The 19,113-nt window shown below is 40.3% G+C and overlaps 1 protein-coding gene across 28 annotated transcripts in view; it reads right to left on the bottom strand.

Annotated features, from left to right (window-relative positions):
* Positions 1-19,113, bottom strand: part of Nrxn3 (neurexin 3) — a 1,695,425-nt gene that overhangs the window by 1,176,700 nt on the left and 499,612 nt on the right. For all 28 annotated transcript variants that reach the window (XM_045154245.1, XM_045154244.1, XM_045154227.1 and 25 more), the window contains one exon: positions 14,801-14,962. In XM_045154245.1, the coding sequence (XP_045010180.1) occupies positions 14,801-14,962 (162 nt within the window). The remainder of the gene's footprint in view (positions 1-14,800; positions 14,963-19,113) is intronic.

Below are 19,113 nucleotides of genomic sequence, written 5' to 3' on the forward strand. Positions count from 1 at the left end.
AAATTTGCAGAAAAATGGATGGATCTGGAAAGGCTTATACTAAGTGAGGTAACCCAGGCCCAGAAAGCCAAGTGCCACATGTTTTCCCTCAAATGTGGATCCTAGCTGAAGATTATTGAGCTTCTGTGTGAGAAGGAAAAAACTCAGTAGCAGAGGCCAGTAACTTAGAAAGGAGATATAAAGGGAAGAGAAAGGAAGGGAGGAGGGTACTTAATAGATTGGTATTGTATATATGTAAGTAAAATGATTGAGATGGGGAGGGGATATGATGGAGAATGGAATTTCAAAGGGGAAAGTTGGGGGGGTATTACCATGGGATATTTTTTAGAATCATGGAAAATGTTAATAAAAATTGAGAGAAAAAAAGTAAAGGTTCAGTAGAAAAATAAAAATAGGGGCTGGATATATGGTTAAGGTACTTGCCTGCAAAGCCAAATGACCACAGTTTGATTCCCTAGGACCCAGGTAAGCCAGGGGCACAAAGTGGCACATGCATCTGGAGTTCATTTGCAGTGGCTGGAAGCCCTGGTATGCCCACTGTCTCATTCTCTCTCTCTCTCTCTCTCTCTCTCTCTCTCTCAAATAAATAAAATATTTACACCTCTCCCCAAAAAGAAGCTATAGGTCAAGGGAGCTATTTCATGCCTGGATCCTTAGAGGAGCACATGTCTGTGCTACAACATACCAGACTAGAGTCAAAGGTTCAAGAGAAATTGTCTAGAATCACTTGCACAAGAGAGTACACAGAGTTCACAACACTTACTCTCGTATTACAATTGTATGCTTTAAAATTGTTGAGGGGCCCACCCCCTCTCTTGGTGATAGAGAGTGGCAATGACAGAAGATTGATGTTACGGAGAGGGAGGAGAAGAGCTGGAAAACATAGGTAAAATAATTGACAAGCTCACACACAAGCATGTAAGTAGGCTTGCAATTCAAAGAGAACCTTGATTAAAGGAAGAAAGAAAATCATCACAGATATTGAATATCCAGGGATGGAGATAAAGACTCTGAGGTGGAGGAAAGCTTGATAAGTTAATTTTACATTGCCATCCACCACACCTCTCTCACTAAGCCCTAGCCCCATGACCTCTTTGAAATGTTATTTTTTTTTTTAACATACCACATTTTCCCATGGTTTAGATTCATCTTGTCCTTAGCTTTCTCTGATCAGAATGGCCTCTCTCCATATCTGTATGGATGACTCATTTTTTCTTAGGTCTCCAAAGAGTCTTTCCTTGGACACTCAGTTCAATGAAGACCCACTAACCAGTCCATTGGCCTCTTTATGCCCGTCATACTAGTTTTCTTTGTGTAGAAATACCTGAATGACTTAGTATTAGTCTTCTTCAGCCACATTCCCTGTTCCATAGTTCAGGGACCCTATAGATGGCATCATTCAGCCCTTGCTCTAGCACTTGAAATAGGATTTATTATATAGTGAGCTATGTGTGAGTATTGACTACAGTTTGAATAAGTGACAGAGTGACGTAATACTGAAAAAGTGAACATAAGCAGAAGTTGAAACTCCTAAGCAATGATTCTATTCCTAGTGCTCACCAACATTTATTAATTTATTAAACAGTGTTTCATGAGGGCCAACCCTTCTGGATTAGTGTAAACCAAACAAGATAATTGATGGGCCCAGGTCTTTCTTGGAAGCATCTTCTTTTTCATTATTTCATCGCATGATGACCTTTCATTTACCCAAAGCAATCTAAGCCAGCATACCTCAGAGCAAGCCACATCTCCATGTTTATTGAGTACTACTCACAATAGCTAAGTTAAGGCATGTTTTTTGACATGTTCCTGTTCTAGGACCTTTGTTCAATACTAGAAGGATAAGTTAGTTTATATGTCTCCATGTTTCTGCATTTTAGGAGCTCAGGCTATTGGAGAAACAGAACACCAAAACATAATAAGAAGAAGATTATTGTAACAATTATGGTTAATAAAATCATGAGCTAAGAAGCCATATTACAGTGCTTCCAGCAAGAGATGGAAAACAAGAAAACAACCCTACCAATGCATGAAATATATTGACGTTCAGAAGGAGGCATGAAATGTGGAGGGTCAAGGAGTAACTATGAAACAGGGAAGACAGAAAATATATACTGTTCTCCTAAGTTCTTCTTTGTATAAGCAATGAACTAAGGTATAAACTAGCCAGGATTCAAATTGAGAAAATGCTTCACAGCCTGGCTTTAATAGAGGGGGCCTGAGTAGAGGTGAGGAGATAACCAAAGATAAAGACAAAAAGGACCTTGAGGGGACTAAATCTTAGAAAAGACAAAACAGGGCAATGTATATTCATGAAGAGGACAAAGGACACATCCTATCAGCCAGAAAGAAAGAAGGTAGCAAGGTAAATTTAGGGAAGTAGAGAGGGATTTAACAAACCCACACTCAAAAGGTTCTGGTTTTTGTGTGAATTATTGGACCATGTGCCCAATAGTGGCTGGTGAGGGTATGGCTGTGGGAAAGGATATGAAATTTTACTGATTGTTAATTGGTATACAATGTTGCTGCCCTATGCTGCATTTTTGCTGATTTATGGAGTAAAATTTTGGCCTTAGATTACTCTTGAAATCTGTGTAGAATCTAGCTGTAGTATGCTGTCCACACAGGGGATAGAGCACATAGCTAAAGACACAAACATGACAATAGAATAATCATTTTTGAATTTGAAAAATATCTTGGCAACAATTAGCTAATCAATTAGCTCAATGATGACTTTATCCTTATAGGTACATGTGCAAAGCCTTTTTAAAAAAAATCTCCAGTGAGGTATTTGAAGACACAAGAAATTTTGTCTCAGTGGGAATGTTATGATAGACTACATTTACTATAAATAAGTGACATTTTTAGAAAGGACTGGGTTCCATTAAATTTATCGTGAAGAAAGGGGAAAAATGTAAAAGCTAAGTAAGAGACCTCAAATAATCAAACAGAAAATTCATAATAAGTGTAGGGCATTAGAGATGAATAGCTCCAACTTCACAGAAAATATTGAGCTGAAACAAAAAAGAAGATGCTTCACATATCTCAAGACAAAAGCCTTCCATGGCATTTACACCAGAGCAACCCCTTCCCTCTCTGATCTTATAATGAAAATCATTCCTCCATTAGCAGGTTGAACAATATCAATTTGCTCAGTCGAAATGGGAAATCAAGCAAAAATGGCCTTCCTCTCAGAACAATCAATGGCAGGGTGAAAGAAATGGGTAATTGTAGCCAGTATCCCAGCAGGACTTTTTTTTTTTTTTTTTTTTTGTCTGAATGACCTTTCCTATGAAATTTAGCCTCTTAATGATAGTGAGAAGCCATTCCCCAGAGTGGATTTAACTCCAGAATCACCAAGCTTTCATGCCAGAAACCTTTTTTCCCCTTCCTCGTTACAGAGTCTCATGATTGCATTGGTAGTGATGGCGTCAATATGTCAATATTTACCCCACAACGCCAATGTTCACAAGATACTTGCTAACCACAGTTTCCAATTAATAATTATTGTAGAATTCACCTAAGAATTTCATGCAAAAGAAAATGAGAAAATATGTATGAAGTACCTAGTACCAGGCAGACACACAATTCATGTCCATACACCCCAATGTGTGCTCAAGAATTCTGTCATTACTGCTATGAGTATAGTTGCTGTGGTTGTAATGGTTTGGGCAGAGGAACCATGCAGAGCCAAGGAAAGGGAAAAAGTTGCAAATGACTACTATGGGATGGAAGTGGCAGGGAGCCCCAACTCTGATCACAAAGGCAACCCAATGACCTCCATGTGACATGACCTGGGGTGTCACCAAGCCCTGTCAAATCAATCAGCACCCTATACTTTTCTTTTCAGCTCTTTCTGGGTGTGGTTATAGAATCTCCCTAGAAGACAACTATAAAATCAAGACTATTTTCTCATTCAGTGCTACAGTCTGCCCATAGGTGCTCCAGTTGTCAGAGAACTCATGACTCTGAAGGCCCTTTTGGACAGCTCTCATTAAGAGTTCTTCCTCATACTGGGCACCCGGGTTCTAAATCAATAGTCTAGCTCTTATTCTTAAGAATCATGTGCCACACTCAGTCTCACTCCCGCAGAACAGTTCTGCAGATATGAGGGCAGTGATCAACCTCTGGGCAAAGGCTTATTTTCTATTTCAGTTCAAGGACCCTGGGTCTTCCAGTTAGCCCTTTTTTTTGTTTTGTTTTGTTTTATTTTGTTTTGTTTTGTTTTGTTTTGTTTTGTTTTGTTTTGTTTTTCAGGGTAGGGTCTTGGGTATTGCTTTAGTCCAGGCTGACTTGCAATTCACTGTGTAGTCTCAAAGTGGCCTCGAACTCACAGTAATCCTACTACCTCTGCCTCCCCATGCTGGGATTAAAGGTGTGCACCACCACACCAGGCTCAGTTAGCCCTGTTGATATCAGGATTGTGAATGCCTCCCTTTTTCTCAGAACTCAGCTCTAAGAATGTTCCAAACTGTCGTTTAGTTACATTTTTGTTTTTCCCTTTTTTGTTGTTGTTGTTGTTGAGTCAAGATCTTCCTCTCACTGAGGCTGACCTCAAACTCACAATGTTCCTCCCATCTAGGCTTCCTGAGTGCATCACACCTGGCTCAGTGATATTTTCAAAGCTTACCATCCCTGGTGATCACAAGAGCACATAGTGATGATGGTGGAGCACTTTCTACATGTCAGAAAAACTAGATACCCCTACAAGCCATGTATCATTATTGTCCCCACTAATGAATAAGCAGACCTGGAACCAAATGGTGGAGATGGCTCTTTGAGCACCACATTGGACAGCTCACTTTAAGAGTAACACTAGTGAGGTGTATAGCCAGAAACTAACTACCCAGTTCACTTTCTTGGTCACAACATTATGCTTCAGGGTTGGAGAGATGGTTCAGTGATTAAAAGTGCTTGCTTGCAAAGCCTGACCACCTACGTTCAATTTGCCAGAACCCACAAAAAGCCAGATACACAAGTGGTACATGAATCTAGTGTTTGTTTACAGTGGCAGGAAGTTCTAGCATGCCCATACACACTCTCTCTCTCTTCTCCTCTCTCTCTCTCTTTTTCTCTATCTCTATCTCTATCTCACTCTCTATCTTCCTTTCTCAAAGAATAAATAAAACATTTTTGTAAAAAAAAATAAAACTACACTTCAGAACTTTTACTCCCTTGTCTTATAGATTGTACACCTATTAATTCAGGCTTGATCATAAGGGTACATATTTTCTCTCATTATCTTTACTCTCTCACTCATAAGGTTGATAAACACATTCTCTTATGTTCCTTCAAGTCTAAGATAGATTTTCAGTAGGATAAAGCCCTGGGACAGCCAAGAGAAACTTCCATATAGTATCATCTGGACTCATTGGCACATTCAATGTGCTATAACTTTATTCAGTTGCTCTTATACCCAAGCCTTAAGAGAATAAAACAAAATGTATTGTTGAAAACCTTGCTGCTACTTAACTTTAAACTTCATATTACTTTTCTGGATCATCAGTATAATATTACTATTGAATGCACATGTCAGTTTGATGATATGATATAGCTTTTCCCTTTATGTTCCTTTTCACTTTCTTTCTTTCTTTTGGTATGGGTGCATTTGTGCATGGCATGCACATGTATTTACTCCTGCAGCACCCCAGATATTTGCTTTCAGTGGGGTCTACAGTGTTCTGCACCATCACTCTCATCTGCCTCATTCTTTTGAGGTAATTCTCTTACTGATCCATGAACATAAGTGTTTTTTTGTTTTTTTGTTTTTCATGAGCTCTGGCTATTCCCGGGTCTCTGCTTCCTTAAGGGATGGGGTTCTAAGGGCTCTGTTTATGTAGGTTTTGGAGATTTGTAGTTGGGAGATCTTGGACTCCCTCTGTCCTTAATATTTGTACAGAAAGCACACTTAAGCACTGAACCATTTCTCCAGCCCTTCCTAGTGTTCTTAATGAACTATGGCAGTTATACTTATCACCCTTTTCTTTCTTTGTAGGCTCATATCTTCTGTCAATAATGCACCCTAAAATCTTACTCCAAATTGAATTAAGCTCACAAGTCCACGGCTTGCATGTCTATATGTTTTCCACCTCTAATCTCCTCTATTCTGTACCATTTCTCAAAAGCCACCAGCCAGGTTTCAAAGAATCATTTACAAATGTATGCTGGGGGTATCTTTCATATATGAAAGGAAATTTAAATAAATGTGGAACAAGTCGATGCTCTGATATCAAGTATTTCCTACCTTTCTTCTCTCCTGTCCAAAGACCCATCTTCTTGTCATAGAAAATAGAGCTAGGTAGAGGCTTGAAGTATTCTGCTATTCTATCAAAGTGTCTGTTGCAAATGACAGAAAATAGAGTCTAAGTTGGTTCAACAAAAAGAGGGGGAGGGCTGGAGAAATGGCTTAGCGGTTAAGCACTTGCCTGTGAAGCCTAAGGACCCCAGTTCGAGGCTCGATTCCCCAGGGCCCACGTTAGCCAGATGCACAAGGGGCGCATGCATCTGGAGTTTGTTTGCAACAGCTGGAGGTCCTGGCATGCCCATTCTCTCCCTGTCTCTATCTGCCTCTTTCTCTCTCTGTCTGTCCCTCTCAAATAAATAAATAAAAATGAACAAAATTTTTTTAAAAAGAAGGGGAGTTGCCTAGTGTGGTGGCACATGCCTGTAATCCCAGCACTCAAAAGGCAGAGGTAGGAGGGTGGCTGTGAGTTCAAGACCACCCTGAGACTACACAGTGAATTCCAGGTCAGCCCGAACTAGAGTGAGACCCTATCATGGCAAAAAAAAGAAGGGGAATTTGTATATTTAATCATGGCTGGAAATGCAATCATGGTATAATTTAAAGAATGTTTTCATATTTTTTGTTTTTTATTACTTATTTATGAGAGAGAGAAAATGGGCACACCAGAGCCTCCAAACACTCCAAAGGAACTCCAGAACCAAACATCTCCTTATGCATCTGGCTTTAAGCAGATACTGGGGGATCAAACCTGGGCCTGTAGGCTTTGCAAGAAAGTGCCTTCAACTGCTAAGTCACCTTCCCAAGCCCTAAAGAATGTTTGATCCAAGGCCTTAGAAGCCTCATCAATACCTCATTTATATCCATCTTTTCACTCTGGTTTCTATTGTCCTGGCTTATTTTTTGGTTATTGTAGTGGCAGGATGGCAGCCTGTTACTCAGTTGAATATCAACCCAACTTCTGGCCCAAGCCTAATAAGACAATCTTGCCTACAACATAGACATAAAATTCCTCATCCTGTATGTCACTGACTCAAATGTAGTTAAGTGCCCACATATAAATAAAGAATTATGGGCAGGGGCATAGAACTCTAGAAATCCCTTAGTGCCTTTGAGATCACACACTCCGTGATGCAGGCAGACATGAAGAGACCACTGAATTAGTAAGGTTTAAATGAGGGGAACAAAATAAAAAACATAGTTATCAAGAAAAGGTGAATGGATACTTGATTGCCAAAATGGCATTCACTATATTTTTCTCCAGTAATGCACCAACTATAAACGCCAAGCCACTTTTTAAAAACATGATTTATTTATTTATTTGCAAGCAGAGAGCAATAGAGAGATGAGAGACAGAGAGGATAAATGTGGCAGGGCCTCCAGCTGCTGTAAATAAACTCCAAATGCAAGCAGCACTTTGCACATGCTTTACATGGGCACTGGGGAATTAAACCAGGGTTATTAGGCTTTGCAGGCAAGCGCCTTAACCTTCTTAGCCATCTTTCCAGCCCCCAAGCCACTTGCAATAGTTTGACTTTGGAAATTGGTGTGGTGGTTCACATTTGTGTTCTCAGCACACGGCAGCCTGAGGCAGGAGGATTACAGCTAGTTCAAGGCCAGTCTGAGCTATGTAGTGAATTCTAGGCCACCCTGGGCTAATCTTTGAAACTCTGTCTCAGAAGACAGAGAGAAAAAAAAAAAAAAACAGAGGAAGGGGTAGGAAGGAGAAGAGAAGAGAGGGAAAAAGAGAGAAAGGAGGGAGGGAAGAAGGAAGCAAATGAAAGAGAATTTAATTTGGGCATTAACTGAAGAACCTCTCCCTCTTTGTCACAGTATTGCAATTCCAAGGATGTTCAAGACCATGGCACATCTGACACTACTCCAAAGCTTCCACAAACCATTTTAGCACATTCACTGGCCTAAGCGCTCATACCCAACCCTTCCTGAAATGATGCTTCATACATGTAACAAATCCATAGTAGATCAAGCTTTTGTTCTCTTCCTCTAGGTCACCATACTGAGCAGTGATTACTACCCTGATTATCCAGACCAAGACACAGATGGCTATCTGGTGTTTTAATTAACAGTAGAACTGGTCCTGACAGATAGGTTTCCAATCAGTAGTTTTTTTCACAAAATTGCATTAGACTCTCCTAAACGTCTACAGCTTTTTAAACGGCAGAAACAGAAAAGAGAAATAAGTGGTCCCTTCATAAGAAGTAAAAAGTTTTGTTTCAAGTCATAGGTAATAAAGTGTATGAATACTAGCTATGTGAACATGTGTACTGTTTTATATTTCATTAAGCACCTCCAATTATTTTAGCATCTCTTTTGTTCCCTACATTAAAATGCTTAAAATAACTTATCTCTCCCTATAAATGAAAAAGCTGAAGCTTGCGGCAGTCATGTGACTTGCTAAGTGCAGGTAGATCTAAAGGAATAAGCATAGGTAAGACACAAGTTCTAGACTCCTGCTCCTCACTCTGACTTCACAGTGTCCTCAAGGCTAGGGGGCGCTAGGGGAACTAAGGATATCTGGGCCCATGTCATGACCTCAGTTCGCCTGCTTATCAGAGGTGTTTGCCACCAGCTGAGAAGCATAACCACATGGACTTTTGGAAACTCATGGATTGAAGAACAGAGGTGGAGCAGGAAGGAAGAGTGAAGAAGAGAGAGGACAAGGTAAAAGGAAAACCAGGAGAGAAATTAAGGATTGGCAAAGGAGACAGCAGCAAAACAGTGAGACAGAATAGCATAAAATGAGTATTTTCTTTTAAAGGCAGCAACAAGCACATTATCCCAAAGCCCGCAGGTGCTAGCAATTCGAATAAGCATATAGCAATTAAAAGAATTAACATAGCCTTAAATAGCTTGGCTCACCAGATGTGGATGCCTATCAGGGTTCTATAAAATGTAAAGTTATTACAAATTAAACCATTAATCATCTGTTCAGAGACTATCTGTGGTTGCGAAACCCCATTAGGTTTTAAATGGCTAATAATCACAAAGGGACGTGGAATGTAATGTGCACAATGATGTCCTGCCCAATCTCTTCCCCCATAACTAAGTGCTCAATGCTCCCAGTTCTCCTGGTTTTCCGTCCTCCCTCTTAGAGATGCTGTGAGACAGGAATGAAAGGCCCTTCTGATCCAGAAGTTTCAGGCAGTTCTTTTATTTATTTATTTATTTATTTTTAATGATCCCCATTTCCTACCGAATAAAGTCCCAGGGTACAGCATGGCCGAAAGCCTTTATGACCTGGCCTCTAGTTTGGTTTTCATCTACACACCCAAAGCATATGATCTTGTATTTTGTGCTGTGACATTATCAAACCATTTATAAGCTTCTCGTGAAATGCTGTGAGCGGCTGATCTGCTAGTCTTCGCTTGTGCTGTCTCATCACCCCTGCCTTTCTTTCCTGCTCCCTTACACTCATCTTCCAACTTATCTTGGCTATTATAACCTCCAAGAAACTTCCCCTGAAAATTTGGGTTTTTCAAAGTTTTTCCCAACAGCCCCCATCACAACTATGACCACTTTGTCTTGTGTATTGCGTGCCTTTTATGGGAATCATTCATGAGTATCTGTCTCTCTCCCCTAAGTGTAAGATCTTCTAGGGCAAGAACCCTTGTATGGTCCATGTCTATGTCTCAGCACAGACTTTATTCATATGTTGCATGTTTCGTCTATGTACTTACCTGTGTTCTATAGATTGAATGTTTCTATCTCCTCCAAGTTCATATGTTGAAATCTTAACCTCAACATTTGAAAGAGTGGCCTTTGGGAAGATGAGCCAAATACTTGTATAATCGGGACCCCCAGAAGGCTCTCTAGCTCTTTCCACCAAGAGGAAAACAATGCAAAGATGCTAGTGTGTAAGTGGGAAGAGACCCTCACCAGGACTTGCAAGCTGGCTTCAGACTTCCACCTCCAGAGCTATGCAAAGTACATGAAGTGTATTCCTATCTTCTATATGCCCTCCCATCTACAGTGCTTTGCTACAGCAGCCCAAACATAGAAAGCATTGCCCTCAACTCCACCACACCTAATAGTTCCAAGCAGCTAGCACATTCATTCTACACATACTTTATTTTTAAATTTTTTATTAGTTTTCTATTCAGCAAATACAGGCAGTTTGGTACTATTATTAGGCTCATCCATGACCTACCCCCTCTCCATTGGCCCCTCCTTGTTGAGGTATAAGGGTCGTGCATTGTGGAGTTAGCCCACAATTATTGGTATGATAAATGTCCTGGATATCCTGACCCAACATGTGGCTCTGACATTCTTTCCGCCCCCTCTTCCGCAAAATTTCCCTGAGCCATGTTGGGTTCCTTTTTGGTCTGCTTCAGTGATGAGGTGTTGGAGGCCTCTGAGGCTCTGGCTCTCTGATTTTGTAGGAGTTGATTTTTCTCTGTCTACACATACTTTCTAAGTGACATACTTTATGCTAAGGACTGGACACATGCTCAACAGATGTGTAATATCTTCATGGAGCTCACAGTGTCAAATCCATGACTGGAGAAAAGAAGTAAAGAAATGAATGAGGATGCATGGACTGCTTATTCCTGGTTCTACAATTACGGAATTTTCACAGGGCAAAAATTCATAAGATGTTTCCTCTGAAAGTGGCTTGCTAGAATGTAAAACATAGACAAAGGCATGTGCTGATATATATTCACATGTACTTATGTTCACACGCTGCTTTATGAGCTATATCACATTATCCTTAGCAGTTATGACAGCAGGTCACCATTGTGTGATGCTATTTGGCTTGCGCATCATTTAACTTGTTCTTTTTAAAATAGTATTGATTTGTACCTGCATGAATGTTTGTGGATAGGTGTGCCAGGGCCTCATGCTGCCATATGCTGACTCAACTTTTTGCATCTGGCTTTTACGTGGGTGCTGAGGAGTCAAACCTGGGCCAACAGACTTTGCATGCAAGAGACCTTAACTGCTAAGACATCTCCCCAGTTTGTCACTGGTTCTTAAATAGAAGGTATCAAAGGTATTATGACCTCCATGTTTTAGGTTCACAAACTGATATTCACTTTAAAAAAGTCAATGCCTTATTCTAGGGCATATAGCATGAAAAGCTTGTCACTAAGGTTTTCTAGTCTTTTCATTATCCTATGATCCTTCCTTCAAAGGCTGTTTGTTCCTGTTTTTCCTAGAGTAGGTTTAAATGCATACTTCCTAACTTTGGTGGGGAATATTATTTGCTATTTCCCTCATACTGTATGGCAGGGGGGTTCTTGAAAGATTCATCACTACCAAGTCAAAGGTATTCTTTACTTATCCCAAGAAAGTCAAATGCCCCAAATCATTTATCTAAGAAAAATGTCTGTAAATTTAAAAGCATCTTGTTTCACACAAGAAACATTTTCTCAGAGCCCCCAGGATGCCACAAACCACATTAGGGCATGGAGAATCAACAAGAACATAAAACAAGTTGGCCACATTAAAACATGAAAATGAAAATAAGAACAAGATGCCAACCCTGCAACTTCTAGGTGGCCATGAATATTGCATTATTGGCTTTAGGAGTGTGTAAACAATCACAGTAGCTTGATGAGGACTTGGGCAAACCTTATGTGCTTTAACAGAGATATCCAGTGAATAGGCATAACACCCAGCAGATTCCACAGTCATGTTAGCATAATAATAGAGCCAGGACTTCCCTTTCAGGAGTAACTTTACTTCCAAAAATAAAACCTATTTGTGCCATTATCAAAGAACAATCAATGATACTGGGACAGATATCCCATCAGCCCCTCATCATGTCCTAAATTGGATGAAAATGATACTAAAAAGTGCTCAGTTTAACTTAAGGCAACTTAGAGCCATAAATGGCAAGAGATGACAGAAAAGGCAGAAAGAGTGATGGAAAAGTGATGATGGCATTGTACAATAGCTGGAGAGACTGTCATGAGATTGAACACTCATATGAGCTTTGTCAAGGAGAGGAATCCCAGCAGAACAGGAAAGTCTTCCTGTCCACTATTCTGTCAAACATAAACACTCAAACAAGACAGGAATTTCCCAGGCTTGTCTACATACATGTGAAATGTAATGACAAAATGAAAAGAGAATCATATGCCAGGGTTCACAGTCCCAAGTTCAAGCCCTCTGGTACAGGAAAAGGCATCTCAGGCCTTCTGAAAGACCCCAGACCATGTGCAGCAGAGATGAGGTGAGGTTTCAGTTTCCTCTTGCCTACCACTTCCCTCTGTGTCTGTTTTGTCTAACATGGGAAGCAGAATGTAAATGCAGATTTATGCTGCTTGCTAAGACATAGGCAAATTTGCCATTAGTTATATTTGTGATGTTTTTATAACTGCTTTTAACTTAAGCCATTAGGTGATACTTCTGACAGACTTGATGATCTTTCTGCTATTTACCTGCTCTGTATTCTCTCTCTCTCCTATCTTTTGTGTATGTTTATGATTTATTTTAGGTTTTCTATGAGTAAAGTTATCTGAGATATCTTTATATTTTCATAGACTTTGCTTAAAAGTGTTCAATGGCATCCTTTCCAATTCGTAGATTAGGAAAAGAAGATTTATGGTTGGGAAAGCTGGTCTCTTATCTCAAAATATATAATTGAAAAACAGTTTAATAATACATCTAAAGGGATAAAACTATGCTGAAATCCACTCCAGAAACTTCCATGCTCCAATCTGTTGCCCTACAAAAATGGAGACTCATTCCTTGGCAAACAATACTTCACACATGCCTGAGACAGGCCCTAGGTAATTGCACTCTTTTTCTGATGAGATTGCAATTCCAACATGGTGTGATTCAACAGGGCTTTAAAGCTTTTCAGGGTTCATTAGACATTAGGTAGTTTATGCCTCTATTCTGTACAAATAGGAGTAGACCCCAGGAAGCAGTGCCTGCCATATTTCCTTCTGAGATGACAGCGGCGTCCCTGCAGCCAGCAGAAGCTGAGGCAACATCTGGCTGAGAAAGAAGACCAGTCTTTCATTGCTCCTCTTAATTTGCCTTTCAGACCAAGAACAATACACAGCTAGCATTGGATTTTTTTTCTCTCCCTCCTTTGTCACATCTCTCCTCTCCACCCCTTCCTCTCAATTCACACATGGTTTATTGCAGCAAGGCTTGGCTGTAATGTCACTTCTTTTCTAAAACTGACTCCCACCTAAACTTTATCAGCTTCCTCCACTCAATCAGAGCATATACTCTGTATCACTGAACACATGCTATCCTACACAGTACTTATTCATTTAAGGATCTCACCTCCCTTCCCAGACTATAATGTCTTCTAGCATAGAGACTATGGCTTATAAAGAGCCACCAAGGTTAGTTGCAGCACAGGCAAATGATGCCTCATGATTGACAGATTAGCTCATTCAATAAACTGTTATGTGTGCCGACTTTGTGCCAAACATAATAGTTACAGCCATATTCTCAGTCCAAAGGCATGAATGAATGCATGTGCACTGCCACCCACCATACATCTGTATTTCAATAAACTTCAACTAACCAGAATAAGGATAAAACATATGCCCTGAGAGGAGGCTCACAAGATGTCACAAGAGATTTTTATCTACAAGAAGGAACATTGTTGGAATTTCCCTGGGAAAATTGTACAGATATCTCAGGCAATAGAGCTTAGCTTAGATTGAACCAAATGTACAGTGTATGGCTTTGGTAATATAGTGTTGTGAAAAACTCTACCCAATCCAATCTGATTCTTTTTGCCTTCACAATTGACCCTAGAGATTGAACATACACTTGACTAAAACTTCTTTGCTCCCAGACAGAGGACTCAACATGTCAGCTACAATAGTCATAAATGAGTAGTGGCAAAGCCCTGCTGCTTCCTCACAGTTATAGCTACTGGCTTTCAGGAGAGGAAAAGAAACAGAGAAGCTGGGCATGGCCTTTAATCCCAGCACTCGGGAGGCAGAGGTAGAGAGGTAGGAGTATCACCATGAGTTCGAGGCCACCCTGAAACTCTATAGTTAATGCCAGGACAGCCTGGGATAAAGCAAGACCCTATCTCGAAAAACCAAAAAAAAAAAAAAAAAAAAGCCCATTTTCTGAGCCTTAATGTTATTTACTGAGATTTTTGCCTTCATCTCAAATAATGAGGCTCTTGGTAACATTGTGCCTGCCAAACATCAAATAATGTATAGGTTATATTTTAAGCCAGACCTAACACACAATTTGCACTTCTTTATACCATTTGATAAAAGTAAAGCACAAAAATCAGACTTCACATGTACCTAATTCTTTGTGTTTCATCTCCATTCTTGCATTTAGTTTATAAAGCATAGCTACTTGAGGGATCCACTAATTAGATAAAAAAAAAAAAAACATAGAATATTTCAATGACATACCCAAGGACAACCAACTTGCTTAATCTAGGACAAAAGGGGTAGGATGTCTATTCAAGTCGAAAGGTTTTTCTGCTACAGATTCCCCCATCTTAGTCCACAGATTAGAGACCAGGCACAACCATTGACCTAGAAATCTTCTCTGTTCGTAAGTAGTCACAGCAAGCACTCAACAGGACTGTATAAACCTTACCTCCTTAAGGCAGCCCATGAAGTTGTTGCTCACAGGTGATCCTGGCAGGTCTGCAGTGCTTGGGCTTCCTCCGACATAGAAGAAATCATCTGAGCCCAACATGGTGTAGTCCTCTTGAGTGTAGCCTGTTGTGGTAAGGATGCCATCCACAGAGATTGTCACCTGGTGGTGGGACATAGGGACAAAAAAAAAAAATCCCAACAATGACTTTATAGTCCTATCAAATCCCAATGGCTTCCCCTACTTGTGGTATCTCCTTCATTAAGATTTGGTGAGGTATTCTTTCTAATTTGGTTTGATGTGCAGCCAAGTTCCATTTTCTGGTCTGCCTCTTTTTTGTCCCCATGACTGCCGCCTCTCCCGTGGGCTCACGGGAGAGCTGGAATTGACAAGGTGAGCGCTTTGCAGTACTCACTGCGCATTTCATTGAGTCAGGCTAGAAAATGGAACCATCCTCAGACGGTATCACTTGTCTCAGTTCATTGCTAAAAATGATTGCTTCTTATGGTTGTTATTTATGGTGGAGATGAAAAACAGCAAAGGAGACATTTAACAATGGACTCTGTTGGGGGTTGGTCTTTGGTTGTTGATGTTTGTTTCTTTTTTCTTTTCTTTTTTTTTAAATTTGTTTATTTTTTGGCTCATGCCACACTGACAGACATGCATCCTGGAAGGGAAGGAGAAGGGTCTCTATTCTGATGTGTTTAGGATGACACATGCCATGGTCCACCCCAGGGTACCCACCCTCACCTCCCCTCAGCTGCCATCACCACCAACCAAAGAAATGACCCAAACTCAAAAGTTAATGTGAACAAAAAGAAAGGAATGATGAGGCATGATAACTAAAATAATAATGATGATGATGCCCAAGAAGGAAAAATAGCACCCACACAACCAACATCCATGATAGGAACAGAGGTTAGGGAGAAAAGATGGCACCTCAAAGCATGCACACACCATACACTGACACACCCATGCGGAAATTATCTGGAGCCAAGAGAGAAGGCAAAAGAAATAAAAAAATGTAGGTCTATGGGGAAGGGTGAAAGAAAAGAACCAAAGTTCACACCACACTTGCATGCATTAAACAAACTAAAGATCAAGATGAAAGTGGGGGGAAAAAAAACAAAACACTCAAAGCTGAAGTGTAAATCCTTCCCCTGCCTACTACCTCCCTCACTAAGGAAAAAAAAAAAAAGAAAAAAGAAAAGTCCAAACCCAACCCCAAAATATATGAAGGATGAGAGGAGAACGAAGACTGGGGGGCAAAAATAAAAAAGAGAAGAGAGTGTTGGTTAATGTTAGCAGATTGTTAGTAATGCGGAGGGAAGTGAGAGGACAGACTCTGATGTCAATGGGATTTCACGAGACAGGACCATGCCATGCAGAGTGTATGCAGAACACAATGGTGAGGTCCCTTTGGCCATGGTGGGGTCAGGTGGACGAAGGGAAAGGAAGAACATAGGAAGCAGATTGCTTTCCTCCCCAGATCAGCTGTGGCAGCTGTGGCCACACAAAAGGAACAGAGAAAGGGGCTAAAGACTGGGGAGGAGAAAAAGAAAGGAAGAGAAAGAGAGAGGGGTAGGAAGACAAGGAGAGAAGAAAGTCCTCACTAGAAATCTGTTGTCCCTAAGCTTGAATTTAGAAGTTTCAAATTAATGAAACAATACAAAAATTTAACTAAATGGAGAAACTTACTTGAAAATTATTTTAGGAAAAATATTTGAAAACTGGAGAAAAAGAAGCTCCCCCACCCACCCTCAGACTTGATCAAATATAATTTTCAGGACAAGTGTATGTTCCATTTCTTTAAGGAAAAAAAAAAGCTTTGCGTTTATTTAACAAAAAAAGAAAAATTGAGAAAGTAGAAGAAACAAGTCTAAAGAGGATAAAAGGGGTTAGGGGAGGAAAAGGAGGGCAACACACGGCAAACCCAAAAAAAGAGACAATAAGAATGATATCTACCAGACAATGTAGTTTGTTTACCATAGCGTGTCCGATGCCTGAGTGCTTTGCGGAGAAGGGGGAAGAAAGGAAATTAAAAATTGTGAACAGAACGATTGTTAATTAAAAAAACTAAAAACAAAGATGAGCCGTTAGGGTGTTAGTACATTAGTCGGTTAGTAAAATGACACATTGCATGAATGATCTTGTGTTAGTTTTTCCAAAAAAAAGGCACCCAACACAGAAAGAGAGAGTGGGAAAGACAATGAGACCAGGACTCTATGGAAACCCTTGCTTGGGAGCACCGGCAGGACAGGTCCTCTGGCCATGGCAACAGCCCACTCCTTCAGACACCACTCTGAACACAACTCACCCCAGTCAGAACTGGCATCATACTTACTTCCCAGGGCCTCTTCTGAATGAATCCTGTGCTCCTTTCCCACCCACTAACACACACACATTCCCCTCTTCTGAATGAAAAAAATAAAAATAACCTTCAAGGTAAACTTCTCCATAATGTTAATAAACAGATAATTGAATATAAATAATATGTTGATTTTGGTTTTCACATCTGACTCTGAATCCATGAATGTACCATCATGAAATTCTCCTGGAAAGAATTTAAATATTTTCAGAACAATCCTAACATAGGGGAGCTACATTATTCAGAATATTTTAAATTTCCATAGGAAATTTCAATTCTATAACCCACTTGGTTTGTGTGGAGTTGCGCAGCCAGAGAGGAATATTCTCTAATTCATTTTATTTATACTTTAGAATATCTGCGTCATTAGGATATATTTCAAAAAAAAAAAAAAAGCTAATCTTCATTGTTAGCCAATGAGGTTACTAATTTGTTTGCATTGCCAAAATAGGTAGGGTGGTCTTCCCTATCCCCACTTCTCAGAACAATATTGTTTCAAGCCTTTAAGCAATTTCTCTAATGGGTAGCAAGGAGAATGGCAGACTTAGCATAATTAGAAAAGTTCTACCTACAATTATTCTCCTTCTTACTGCTGATTTCAAATGCTCAGTTGAAAACACCCCCCTGAGCTGGGATGCTAGAAGAAGACCAGCAACCCATTTTGCATCCATGTTTTAACAAATGTGACACCCAGAGGTAAAGCAATCAGGGTGATGGATTTGACCTTGCACTCTGGCAAGGTAAAGGGCAAACCTTTCCAGTGTGTGTATATATGTGTGCACGCACGCATGCACGCACACACCTCAGTTCCAGATATAATCTGGAACAAAAACAGACTGTCCACATTCCTTCTTTCAGTCTGAGTTCCTAGTCAAGTACCTGGCTTGGCTTTGAGTTGGCTTAAAGACAGAACCACAAGTTGATGGCCATGAAAGAAGAAATGAGGAGAGTTCCTTTGTATCAGCAGTGAATATTCCAGGAAGCTCCAGATAATTTTTTTCTCAGATGAATTTTTCCACAGAAGCCATTGGATCTTGCCCAAAAGAAGTGGATGGGCTGCCATCAGCTTGTTATCAAATATTTATAAAGCTATTTACAGATTATTTACAATACACAGGGACACCCCACTCTTTCCAAAGGTTTCTATAAAACTCAAAAACAATGCGATAAATATGTTAATGAATAAAACAATAATCTGAGATCATTCAATATTGAAAGACTTTATCAGACTTCAGAGATTTCTCTCTTCTTCAACAAATTGAATTTGGATGCAAAATTCCATGACAATATCAATAAGGCCCAACAGTAGGGCTTTTGTTTTTCTAATTTTTTAACATGAGTCCATTAACCTTTCTGCTAAGAAATATCCCCAGTCCCCGGAACTCTGAGGCCTTGTCTAGAGCAGAGAGCTATGCTTTGCTGCATCCTTGAGGACAGGCAGAAGCATTCACCTCTGGGACTGAAGCTCAGCCTGTAAAACATTTGCACATTACAGAAGTCTAGAGCCCAGACCACGGAGGAGCTCATAAGCCTCCTGGAACAGAAGGCGCTTTGCACATTTGGCCATCACATGGGCGGGAAACATTGTAATCAGCATTACTCCGTGATGGAGTGTGGCTAAGTGGCTTGTCCAAGGGCACCGAGAGGAGCTGGACCCATGAACTTGGAACAGAACAGAACAGAAACCCTACAGAGTGGTTTTCCTCAAAGTGCTCCAAGTCAGGAGTATTTGAATTGCAGATCGGTTTACCCTCTCTAGTTTAAAGGACTTAATGAGGGCCTGGAAACTGTTTTGGGTAGAAATGGAAGTTAAGCTTTCACAGACCACTTGGAATCATTCTAGAACACCTGACACTGTTGTTCCCCAGTATCTCAAAAGTCCCCCCTCTGACTAATGCCTCGTGAGTGTTATTTTGAACCTGCCAGTCAAAACTGGCATAATGTC

Source organism: Jaculus jaculus, chromosome 7 (assembly GCF_020740685.1).
Source record: "Jaculus jaculus isolate mJacJac1 chromosome 7, mJacJac1.mat.Y.cur, whole genome shotgun sequence".
NCBI classification, from domain to species: Eukaryota; Metazoa; Chordata; class Mammalia; order Rodentia; family Dipodidae; genus Jaculus; species Jaculus jaculus.